This window comes from Mirounga leonina, unplaced genomic scaffold, assembly GCF_011800145.1.
Source record: "Mirounga leonina isolate KUSES-001 unplaced genomic scaffold, KU_Mleo_1.0 Mir_174, whole genome shotgun sequence".
In the NCBI taxonomy this organism is placed as follows: Eukaryota; Metazoa; Chordata; class Mammalia; order Carnivora; family Phocidae; genus Mirounga; species Mirounga leonina.
In genome coordinates this window covers 2,145,871-2,157,894 of record NW_023270451.1, presented here as the reverse complement: position 1 = coordinate 2,157,894, position 12,024 = coordinate 2,145,871, and the positions used below count along the sequence as shown (strand labels likewise).

The 12,024-nt window shown below is 44.3% G+C and overlaps 1 protein-coding gene across 3 annotated transcripts in view; it reads left to right on the top strand.

Annotated features, from left to right (window-relative positions):
• Positions 1–307: 307 nt before the first annotated feature.
• The window catches only part of PIK3CG (phosphatidylinositol-4,5-bisphosphate 3-kinase catalytic subunit gamma), a 33,373-nt gene continuing 21,656 nt past the window's right edge, over positions 308–12,024 (top strand). Inside the window, exons 1-5 of one of the 3 annotated variants that reach the window (XM_035020367.1) lie at positions 308–469; positions 2,774–4,780; positions 7,713–7,778; positions 7,885–8,110; positions 9,553–9,656. In XM_035020367.1, coding sequence (XP_034876258.1) covers positions 2,786–4,780; positions 7,713–7,778; positions 7,885–8,110; positions 9,553–9,656 — 2,391 coding nt within the window. In that variant the 5' untranslated portion in view covers positions 308–469; positions 2,774–2,785. Of the gene's footprint in view, positions 470–489; positions 666–2,773; positions 4,781–7,712; positions 7,779–7,884; positions 8,111–9,552; positions 9,657–12,024 lie in introns of those variants that run through there. The other 2 variants (XM_035020369.1, XM_035020368.1) reach the window with 2 other exon arrangements.

Sequence of the window (12,024 nt, the reverse complement as noted above, 5' to 3'; positions counted from 1 at the left end):
TAATGGGTTTAATTTGGCTCTTAAAAATCTTCCTACCAGGCTGTTTGTCTAATATTGTGGCTGTTAGGCCTTTTCTTCTCAGAACTGTCTAGAAAGAACTATCTATTTCTGTCTCGCGTGTTTATGTCTCATGAGTGTGTATTTTAATTTGTTTCAGCCTCTCCCCTTCTAAAAAATTCATTCAAAGAGGAGAATATATGTATGGTAAACATTGTTCACTCTCGTGCTTCACTCTGGGCTATAACAGGAAATGCATTTCTGACACTTTTAAAATGAGCAATCACACGTATAATCAACTTGGTTAAAACTTCCTTCCTGGTAACTGCAACACTTCCTCTGCATCTGGATATGCAGGGAGACCCAGAAAAGCGGAAGAGTTTAGAGGCACACTGGGTAGATTCGAATTTGTTTTGTTTTCGAAAATTAAACAAATGATCCTTCAGCATCATCACCTCCGCTGCTTTATCAGGTATTACTTCCTTCTATTTTTTGCCCTTTTGTTGGGTCTGACTCGGACTAGTGACACTTCCGTCTCGGCTAGAATATTTTTATCTGGAACGGCTGTCGGTTCTTGAGATGATACCACCACTGAATGTCTCCTTGTCATTGTCTAGTCCAACCTAGACGTGTGGATATCCGCAAGGCTCTGGCAAAACCTTTTGCAGGTGCATCTGTCCTTTTTTGTTGTTTTGTTTTTGTTTGGGAGGAAGGGGGAGGGCAAGGGGCTTGTGCCAACCGGGCTTCACGCTCTTACAAGTGCATGCTTAGTGCCTACCGTGCCTAAAGTGTTTCTGACGCCTTCTCTTAAGAGAAGAGAGCTTCGTAGCCTCAGCCATGAAGGAGAGCAGTGAGTATTTAGCCAGACCGTTTTCTTCTGCGTTTTGTATCTTGTGAGATTGTTTGGTATCACAGAGGCAGAAGTGATTGCTGTGTATTTGTCTTTTGCCTCAACTTGGACCTATTTTATTTCAACTTGGTGTCAATATAAATGTATCTTATGGTTCTCTTCTTTGGCAGTTAATCTATAATGTAGCCACAGAGCAAACAGTGAATTAAAAGCTGCAAGAGGTAGTCCTTTGGGACAGTTGATTTCATGTCTCTACTAAATATAACTTCATCATATTTGAAGAGAGGGAATGTTGACTTTAAAAGTAAATTGAGGTCAAGATTTGAATAGAAGTTTGGATCTAATGAAACTTGTCTTGCTCTCCTTTTTGGTATATATCAAATGGTCTGCTATTTCTTAAGGAAATAAGCAGTTATGAGTCTCACTAACATTAGTCATTTAAGAGAGTAAATGATATTTTCTGAAACATTAATTTTTGTTTTGATATTTGATTCTTATTTAGAATATAACTTACAATGCCATGATACTAAGTATGAAAATCAAAACCCTCCTTTGTATTTCAATTTTAATATTTTCAGTATTTATTTGAAGTGTTTCCTATTGCATTCTGTCACATTTATACTGAAATGTTTTGTGAAGGGTAGGTACTTATTAAAGATCTAGGAAAAGAGGGGCGCCTGGGTGGCTCAGTCGTTAAGCGTCTGCCTTCGGCTCAGGTCATGATCCCAGGGTCCTGGGATCGAGCCCTGTATCGGGCTCCCTGCTCAGCGGGAAGCCTGCTTCTCTCTCTCTCCCACTCCCCCTGCTTGTGTTCCCTCTCTCGCTGTGTCTCTCTCTGTCAAATAAATAAATAAAATCTTTAAAGATTTAGGAAAAGAGTGAACTGATGAGAATAAATTTGTGAATTCTCATTATAGAGATGAAAATATGAGGGCAAAAAAGAAGTTAAATTATCTCTTGGGGTCCAAATAGCAGGTCACCGGAGTCCAGAAATCCTTCCTTCCATCCTGTGGCTTCTCCACTATGGAAGGCAGAGCAGATGGAATGAATTGGTGCAAAATTAAACATCTGAACATTCCTACCAGAAGAGCACAGCCTTGGGGGACTCTCCTAAGATACTGCTTTAGTGGAGCAAACACATTTCACAATTCAAAAACTTAAATACCTGCAAATGTTCTTGCTTTGCAACTTCACCCATTCTGATGGTTTTGAATATTATCAATGAAATTACTACCTTTCCTAACTAGAAAGGGAAAAAATGAAAAGAAAAAGACAGACAGGAAGTTGGCTAGGGAGTAGACACCTGATCCAGACAGCTTGAAAATCAAGAATGTGCAGCGTGGTTGAGTGAGGTGTCTGGATCCCAAGGAGAAGTGTCAGACTGAACAAAGGTGAAACAAGTCAAAGACCTGTTTTCAAAGTGGGGGGTTTCAGCATCTCACACTGCGCCTTGTAAATTAGAATTCAGCCCTTTAAGTGGATGATTTTACTCCTCTATCCATTTCAGTATGCTTAAGAACAACAGTTACCACCTGGAGCCATTGTAACATGTCAGGGACCGTGCGAGATGAGTGCTTTACATCTCTCTCTTTTTAATTAAATTTTCAGACGTAATGAAAGTACACAATAAATGAACTCCCATATACCTATCGCCCATACTGAACAAGGATATTACCTTATCTAATCCTCACCTCCACCCTCTGAGGTATTCCTAACCCCAACTGACAGGTGGGAAACAGACGCAGAGATCATTTAACTAGCTCAAGGCAGCCAGGTGCTAAGTGGCGGGATCAGGATTCATGGGCCCCGATTCCAAAACCCCCCGTATCTTCGTGCGCACATCATTGCCATTCCTCGCCCTTCTCCTTCTGCCACCTCGTGGAAAAATGTAAACAGAAAGTGCCTTCCCTGTGTCTGCGCTCCCAGGTCACGTCGGGCATGGAGCTGGAGCATTATGAACAGCCCGTGGTTCTGAGAGAGGACAACGGCCGCCGGCGCCGGAGGATGAAGCCGCGCAGCTCCGCGGCCAGCCTGTCCTCCATGGAGCTCATCCCCATCGAGTTCGTGCTGCCCACCAGCCAGCGCAACAGCAAGACCCCCGAGACGGCGCTGCTGCACGTGGCCGGCCACGGCAACGTGGAGCAGATGAAGGCCCAGGTGTGGCTGCGCGCGCTGGAGACGAGCGCGGCGGCGGACTTCTACCACCGGCTCGGCCCGGACCACTTCCTCCTGCTCTACCAGAAGAAGGGCCAGTGGTACGAGATCTACGACAAGCACCAGGTGGTGCAGACCCTGGACTGCCTGCGCTACTGGCAGGTGCTGCACCGCAGCCCGGGCCAGATCCACGTGGTGCAGCGGCACGCGCCCTCCGAGGAGACGCTGGCCTTCCAGCGGCAGCTCACCGCCCTGATCGGCTACGACGTCACCGACGTCAGCAACGTGCACGACAACGAGCTCGAGTTCACGCGCCGCCGCCTGGTCACGCCGCGCATGGTCGAGGTGGCCGGCCGCGACCCCAAGCTCTACGCCATGCACCCGTGGGTGACCTCCAAGCCCCTCCCCGAGTACCTGCTGAAGAAGATCACCAACAACTGCATCTTCATCATCATTCACCGCAGCACCACCAGCCAGACCATCAAGGTCTCGGCCGACGACACCCCAGGCACCATCCTCCAGAGCTTCTTCGCCAAGATGGCCAAGAAGAAGTCTCTGATGGATATCCCCGAGAGCCAAAGCGAACAGGATTTTGTGCTGCGCGTCTGCGGCCGGGACGAGTACCTGGTAGGTGAAACGCCCATCAAAAACTTCCAGTGGGTGAGGCATTGCCTCAAGAACGGAGAGGAGATTCACCTGGTGCTGGACTCGCCTCCAGACCCAGCCCTGGACGAGGTGAGGAAAGAAGAATGGCCACTGGTGGACGACTGCACGGGAGTCACTGGCTACCACGAGCAGCTGACCATCCACGGGAAGGACCACGAGAGCGTGTTCACCGTGTCCCTGTGGGACTGCGACCGGAAGTTCAGGGTCAAAATCAGAGGCATTGATATCCCTGTCCTGCCCCGGAACGCCGACCTCACGGTTTTTGTGGAGGCAAACATCCAGCACGGGCAGCAGGTCCTTTGCCAGAGGAGAACCAGCCCCAAACCCTTCACGGAGGAGGTGCTCTGGAATGTGTGGCTTGAGTTCAGTATCAAAATCAAAGACTTACCCAGAGGGGCTCTACTGAACCTCCAGATCTACTGCAGCAAAGCTCCAGCGCTGTCTGGCAAGGCCTCTGCAGAGACTCCCGGTTCCGAGTCCAAAGGCAAAGCTCAGCTTCTCTATTACGTGAACCTGCTGCTGATAGACCACCGGTTCCTGCTGCGCCACGGGGAGTACGTGCTCCACATGTGGCAGATCTCCGGAAAGGGGGAGGACCAAGGGAGCTTCAGTGCGGACAAGCTCACGTCGGCAACCAACCCAGACAAGGAGAACTCCATGTCCATCTCCATTCTTCTGGACAACTACTGTCACCCAATCGCCTTGCCTAAGCATCGGCCCACCCCTGACCCCGAAGGGGACCGGGTGCGAGCGGAAATGCCCAACCAGCTTCGGAAGCAACTGGAAGCGATCATAGCCACTGATCCACTTAACCCTCTCACCGCAGAGGACAAAGAATTGCTCTGGCATTTTAGATATGAAAGTCTTAAGCATCCAAAGGCCTATCCTAAGCTGTTTAGCTCCGTAAAATGGGGACAGCAAGAAATTGTAGCCAAAACATACCAACTGTTAGCCAGACGGGAGGTCTGGGACCAAAGTGCTTTGGATGTTGGGTTAACGATGCAACTCCTGGACTGCAACTTTTCCGACGAAAACGTAAGAGCCATCGCAGTTCAGAAACTGGAGAGCTTGGAGGATGACGATGTCCTGCATTACCTGCTGCAGCTGGTCCAGGTAGGGATGCTGCTATGCTCCACAGAGCACTCTCCTCAAAGGGTTTATTTGGGTGTATGCGGGCACCCCATCCAGTTGTCATCAAATGCCCTTTGTCCCTGGCGTCACAATCAGTCACAGTAGATCTGATGAAGCCATGTCAAAAAATAGTGAACTGTCCCATTTACTTTTTTACTCTCTTGGAGGGGTTGCCAATAAGCATTTTGAAGACCTAAGTAATTTTGCTTTTTAGGAAAACTGGCCCTACAGGAGTACTTTGTTCTCATTTACTGTATGAGTGACGGATCCGATTTATTGACTGGCTCCCTTGTGCCCAGACTCTGAGACTCCAAGTGATTTGCATGCTTTTCTTGTATTCTCACATTGAACTCTCCCAACAACTAGGATGGAGGTCAAATTAACATTTGCATTTTATGTGTAAGGACACAGGGGCACGGAGAGTCTAAGTAGCGTGCTTCAGGTCACATATTGGGAAAGAATCAGACCAGAAATCCAAACCAGGAGGTCTGACTCCAAGCCTTACTCTTTTCACTGCCTCCAATATCCTGCATCAACCCCGTGTCAGGATAGTGTGTCCTAGAGAAAAAAGGTCAGCCTCTCTGATCACGCTCATCACCATCCATCGAATAACATCTCCTCTCTGGGTGGCACCTCGAAAGCCCCTCTCATCAGACAGGTCTGGTCCAGGATTTCCACTCGGGGTTCTCACATCTTTCCCTGTAGTCCAGAGGGGCTCAGCGATTTGACTGCGCTTTACCTAGGAAGTTGGAAAAAAGGAGGCATGGTTCGACACACCACGGCAGTTCCCAGGTGGTATTGTGCTGCTTAAGAAGGAAGAGGAAGTAAAGGAATTGGAAGAGAAATGTTTATTTTAGAGGGCAGCCATGTCCCTTTATTAATTCAACAACACGTACTGAGTGTTTCCCCCGTTCTGGATGCTAGATACAGAGTGGTGATCACAAGCGAGCCAGTCTCTGCCCGCCTGCCCCCTTATAGCTTGCGGTGCAGTGGAGGAGATTGACAGCAAATGCATACACATACAAACAGATCTTTAATACCAAATTGTGCACATGCTTTGGGGGAAAACTGCAGTATTGTGAGAAAATAGGCAGGAGTCCTGGGGATACTTAATTTAGCTGGAGGAAACCAGGGACAGTTTTGAGTTAAGTGACGTTTGACCCGAGAGCCCGGGCTAAGTGTTAGAGACTAAACGGCCAAATCATTGCTATCGTTAGAGGAAGGCCCCGGAGTTTTCTGAGGAGCATTTTGGATATTCTCAACTTCAACTCTGAATCTTCACCTTCTCATTAGGCAGATACTTGAAACATGACACTCGACCTTTGCTTTCATCTATTAAATGTACCTAATATTTTTCTCTGCCGCTTAATTCAGATACTGACATAACACAAATGATAATTAATGAAATTTAATTCACTGATGAATTATTTTTCATTGTCATTTTCACAAGTCAATTTTGCAGAATTGGAAAATGAATAGCATTCTTCTTGGAACTGTTTTAAATGAAAGAGGTCAATAAGTAACACTAACATTGAATTTGTGGTCGTAAATTTGAGAAAGAGTCGTCATTTGTAAAACTATTTGAGACATTTTCAGATATGGCAGAATGACTCATTCCTGATGAAAATGGTCTCCTGGTTGAGATCTGCATTGTGTTTACAGAAGTGAAACACGAATAAGGTTGAAAAGACTCACGTTCGGGGTAGAAACTTACAACTGATTCTGAAGTCAGTACCGTGGCTACATAACCACATTTTCAGAATTCAGACCTTCACGGCAGCTACAGATACCTACTGGCCCACACCCATGAGAAGCATCTTTGACGGCATGGGGATAAGAGAGAGATTATCACTCAGTCTTGATCATTTCCAAACTGGAAAACCAGAGTAGAACTGGAAATTGTACCAAGAATCCCACAAGCCTGCAAACATAAAGTGGAGTGGGAATTTCTTTGGTTCCTTGGGGAAAAAAAGATAGGCCACTTCTATTTGTAAAGGAATACTCTCTAAGAGTATTTCTAATTTCATGTTAAGCCTCTCGTTATGCATACACATGATACCCACCCTCTAACTTTTTGTACACATCTTATTTGCTAGTCTTGCGGCTGTTAAAATGATGAGCTATTGCAGACTTACTGTAAATACAGAGAATGGTATAACAAATATTCATACACCCACCATTCTTAATTATTTTTTCCACTTTATTGGTGCTTTTCCTTCAGTCTTAGAGCTGTCTGCCACCTGAGTCAATATCTCTGTGATAGCCAAGGCATGTGAAAACTATGAAACCTGAAGGAGCATCTAAAATCAGAGACTTTTCAGACAAAAAGCTCTGTCTACACTGCAACATGGCAGGGGGTAGTGATCACTCTGTGTGGACAGTCCAGGCCTGCTATTTACTTGCAGGAAGGGCCCGTGAGGCAGCTTGATGACTTGACAGTGAGATGCCAAACAAACAGCTTGAGCAAAAGGGGAGCAATAGGATATTTAGGATCTTCACATCTAACAAATACTTTTCTCCTTATATGTACTGTTGTCTCCGCTGTCCATTTTCTTTCCAACAACCTCTTTTCCATTCCACTTTTGTGGATTTGTTATAGCCATCCCCGTGTGTCCTGTCTGTCCTTCCAGTAAATCAAGTAAGCCCTTAATGGGAGCTAAAGCCTTACCGCTTCACCTTTGAAATTATCAAAAGCACATAACGGTGAGTCAAGGGTTCTGGCTTCTAATCCCAGGCCCTAAGCAAGTGATTCACTCTGGCCCCAAGTGTCCTCGAAAAGAAGGGGTTGACTTGAGTGACTGGTAAGATTCTCATCACCCTCGCCCTGAAAGACCCAGGAAGGCAGACCATTTCCCCTCCATTCCCTTTTAACACAGAATGCAATTCTACAAGTGCCCATGTGTTCTTCCCTCAGGCTGTGAAATTTGAACCATATCATGACAGCGCCCTGGCCCGATTTCTGCTGAAGCGAGGCTTAAGAGTAAGTCCTTCCACCTTGATCATAGTGGGGCATTTCAAAAGTTAGCGAGAATTGACTGCCAGAGCATGAGTCGCAATAATTTCATCCTTCTCGTTCCCACCCTCAGAACAAAAGAATTGGTCATTTCTTGTTTTGGTTCTTGAGAAGCGAGATAGCCCAGTCCAGGCACCATCAGCAGAGGTTTGCCGTGATCCTGGAAGCCTATCTGAGGGGCTGCGGCACGGCCATGCTACACGACTTCACCCAACAAGTTCAAGTGATCGAGATGCTGCAGAAGGTCACCATTGATATTAAATCGCTCTCTGCTGAAAAGTATGATGTCAGTTCCCAAGGTACAGTGGCTGTGTTCTCGGGATTCCCTTTCCAAAGGCCTTCATTTCCAAATGCCATCATCCCTGTGATTCTTCTCCTTCAGGAAGGCAAGTCGCACCTTCCGAAAGGGAGCCCCAAGGACACATTTTTTAATCCTCTGTCTCTGTGGAGTAAGCAAATTTAAAGCTCTCCTTTTACACATTCATATTTTTTTGAACTATACACATATACGTGCTAATGATGAATTTATAATAGTCATTAAACTCTTTGAAAAATTAAAAAAGCATTATGCCGATGTAAGATGTATTAAGAACAATTGCATGCATGTACACAAAGATTAGATCTTTGCAAATATTTACCTGTTTCCTCCCTTTCAATATATGTGTGTAATTTTCAAATTTTCAGTCTTTTAAAGAAATGAATTATTGAGAAGCTAATTAAAAATTGGTGTGTAGGTATATTTATATATATATATTTATATATGTCAGTGTACTTGTATACATACGTAGATACCTCCTCTCTGAAGTCATTTCCAATATGATCTTCTTATCCCTAAGAAATCCTGCTCCCGCCCCTGCCCCTAGGAAAATTAATCACTCTTTCTCTGTATTCCCATAGGTTTGGGTTGATACTGTATTAAATTGTAGTTATTAACATGTCTTTCTGGTCTGGTAAACTGCATGAGCCTTGAAACTAGGGGATATTTCTTATTCATTTTTGTGTACCTAGACCCAGCACTATGGCCCCTAATGGACACACTCTAACATACTCAGCCAGTATTTTAAACGTTTAAATATTCTGAATTTCCACCTTTTCCCTTTCTTTTCCAATACACCCATAGTGCGCTCTCCTAAAAAATAATAATGGTAATAATCATTTACTTTTATTTGCTTTGTATAAAAGAAAGGGAAACACTTGCCCTGGCCTCCAGTATGGTATCCAGGAAGTCATTTTTAACCTACATATTTTGCCTTAGAATTTAGAATTCTGAAGAACTCTTGAATTTTGAGGCTATCATGTTGTCTTCACATAACCTAACTTCCTCTCTTGAAAAGAATTTACAGAACCCTAACCGAATGGCATTTAATACGGTCTTCAAATGTCTGTTCCCCAAACCACATTGGCAGTTGAGATTTTCACACTGGAATGATAACTACAGTGTTCATTCCTTAGCCTTACCCTCAAAATTCCCTCCCCTACCTGACTGGCTTGGGATTCCACGGACACAACGCACCCCCACGCTTCTATCCTCTGCTGTCTCATGCGTCATGGCTGTATTGCTTACAGTAAGCCTGACTTATCATGCCACCTCTTACGTTAGTTCCTCAAAGACAGAACCCTCCCCCTGCTCCACACCAAATGGATGGAATGTTATGAAGAAATGTGACCTCAGGAAATGTTCTAGATAATGTCGGTGACTTCTCGAATTCACGTAACTTTTGTGTGCTTTCGACAATTACAGTTATTTCACAACTTAAGCAAAAGCTCGAAAACCTGCAGAATTCGAATCTCCCAAAAAGCTTTAGAGTGCCGTATGACCCTGGACTGAAGGCAGGAGCATTGGTGGTAGGTATCACGCTGAGGTCTCCAGGTGGTCTTTGTGTCTTGGAGCTGTCTGTGCGTGCTTTACAGGGTCCCGTGGGTCAAAGCTAACATGTATAGAGAGACAGAGAAGCTGGAAAGTCCCCGAGAGGGCTCCTATCCAGGATTTCTCTTAAGCGCTAGCTGCTCAAAGCCTCCACACCAGGCAATCTCCCAACCACTTGGTTTTAAATCAGCTCTCTTAATGAATCATTCACGTACAATAAAATTTGTTCATTCTAAGTATACAGTGCAATGAGTTTTGACAAATCATATAACCACCACCACAACCAGGATAGAGAACATTTCCAAGGAGATGTCATAGGAAAGGCACATTTCTTTCATGTGCTTTGCAATTAGTCCTTCCCTCCTTCCATCCCCCGTCCTGGACAACAGATCTCCCTCTGTCACGTTATTGTGCTTCTCCTAGAATTTCATGAAATGGAGTCATACGGTATGTGGTTTTTGTATCTGGATTCTTTTCCTTAGCATAGTGCTTTTGAGATCCATCCACGTCGCTGTGTGTGTCAGCAGGCTGTTCCTTTTTTTTTAATGACTGAGTGGTATTCCCCTATGTGGATATACTACTATTTGTCTTCCATTCACCTTTTGAGTAAATAATTAACAGCGAGCTAGTGGAGTCATGTATAATTTTATAAGACACTGCCAAACTGTTTTTCCAAAGTGACTGTACCATTTTATATTCCCACCAGCAGTGTATGTGAGTTCCAACTGTCCCACATCCTCATCAACACTATTACCAATCTTTAATTTTAGCCATTCCAGTGGTGAAGTGGTTTCTCACTGTTGCTTTTACTTGCGTATCTCTAATGATGTTGAGTATCTTCTCATGTGCTTTTTTTTTTTTTTTTGAGAAGTTTCTGTTCTCATCTTTCATTCATATTTAATGTGGGCTGCCTTCTTATTTTTGAGTTATTTTTATATTCTGGATACAAATCCTTTATGCTTTCTCAGGTATACATTTTACAAATACCAGTCCATGGCTTGCCTTTTCATTTTCTTAGTAGTGTATTTCAAAGAGCAGAGGGCTTAATTTTGATTAAGCCCAACTTATCATTTTTTTTATAGTTTGTTTTTTTGTGTGTGTCCTACGATACATTTGCTTTATCCAGTAATTCTCACCCAGGGCTGACACCCCCCAATACACACACACACACACACACACACACGTGGTAATGTCTGGAGCTATTTTTTATTGTCACAACTGGGACAATGCTACTGACATCTAGTGGGTAGAGACCAGGGATGCTGCTAAATATCCTACAATGCACAGAACAGCCCCCCAACAACAATAAATGATCTAGCCCAAACTGTCAACAGTGCCGAAGTTGAGGAATACTGCCTCATTCAATGCGACAAATACTTTTCCTAGAAGTTTTATGGTTTTCACTTTTATATGTAAGTCCTTGATCCATTTTGAGTTAATTTTTGTGTACAATGAGATCAGGTGTGGGTTTTTTAGAATTGAATATCCAACTTTTCTGGCACCATCTGTTGAAGACTAACCTTTTCCTGTTGAAATACCTTGGCCCTTTCGTCAGGTATCAACTGACCATATATGTGAGTGAGTCTATATCAAGATTCTCTAGTGCACTTCATTGATCTAAATATCTAGCCTTGGGGCGTCCAGGTGCCTTAATTGGTTGAGCTTCCGACTCTTGATTTCGGCTCAGGTCATGATCTCTGGGTCGTGAGATCAAGACCCACATTGAGCTCTGCACTCAGTGGGGAGCCTGGGATTCTCTCTCTCCCTCTTCCTCTGTCCCTCCTCTCGCTCACTCTAAACTAAATAAATTAACCTTCTAAATAAAATAGATAGATATCCTTACATTAATACCACATGCTCTGGGTTACATTCAGATGATAAACCACTTCATGTTTGCATAAGAATCTTACAACAATATACTTCCATTACCCTCCTCCCATCCTTTGTACAATTTTTATCACGCCTGTAACTCCCACATGTTATAAACCCAATAATAATAATCATCATTATATTGCTTTAAACAGTTAAGAATAGATTTAGCAGATTTAAGAGATTAAACTTTTTTTAAAGATTTTTATTTAGGGCGCCTGGGTGGCTCAGTTGGTTAAGCGACTGCCTTCGGCTCAGGTCATGAGCCTGGAGTCCCCGGGATCGAGTCCCGCATCGGGCTCCCTGCTCCGCAGGGAGTCTGCTTCTCCCTCTGACCCTCCTCCCTCTCATGCTCTCTGTCTCTCATTCTCTCTCTCTCAAATAAATAAATAAAATCTTTAAAAAAAAAAAAAGATTTTATTTATTTGACAGAGAGAGAGCGCGAGAGAAGGAACACAAGCAGGGGGAGTGGGAGAG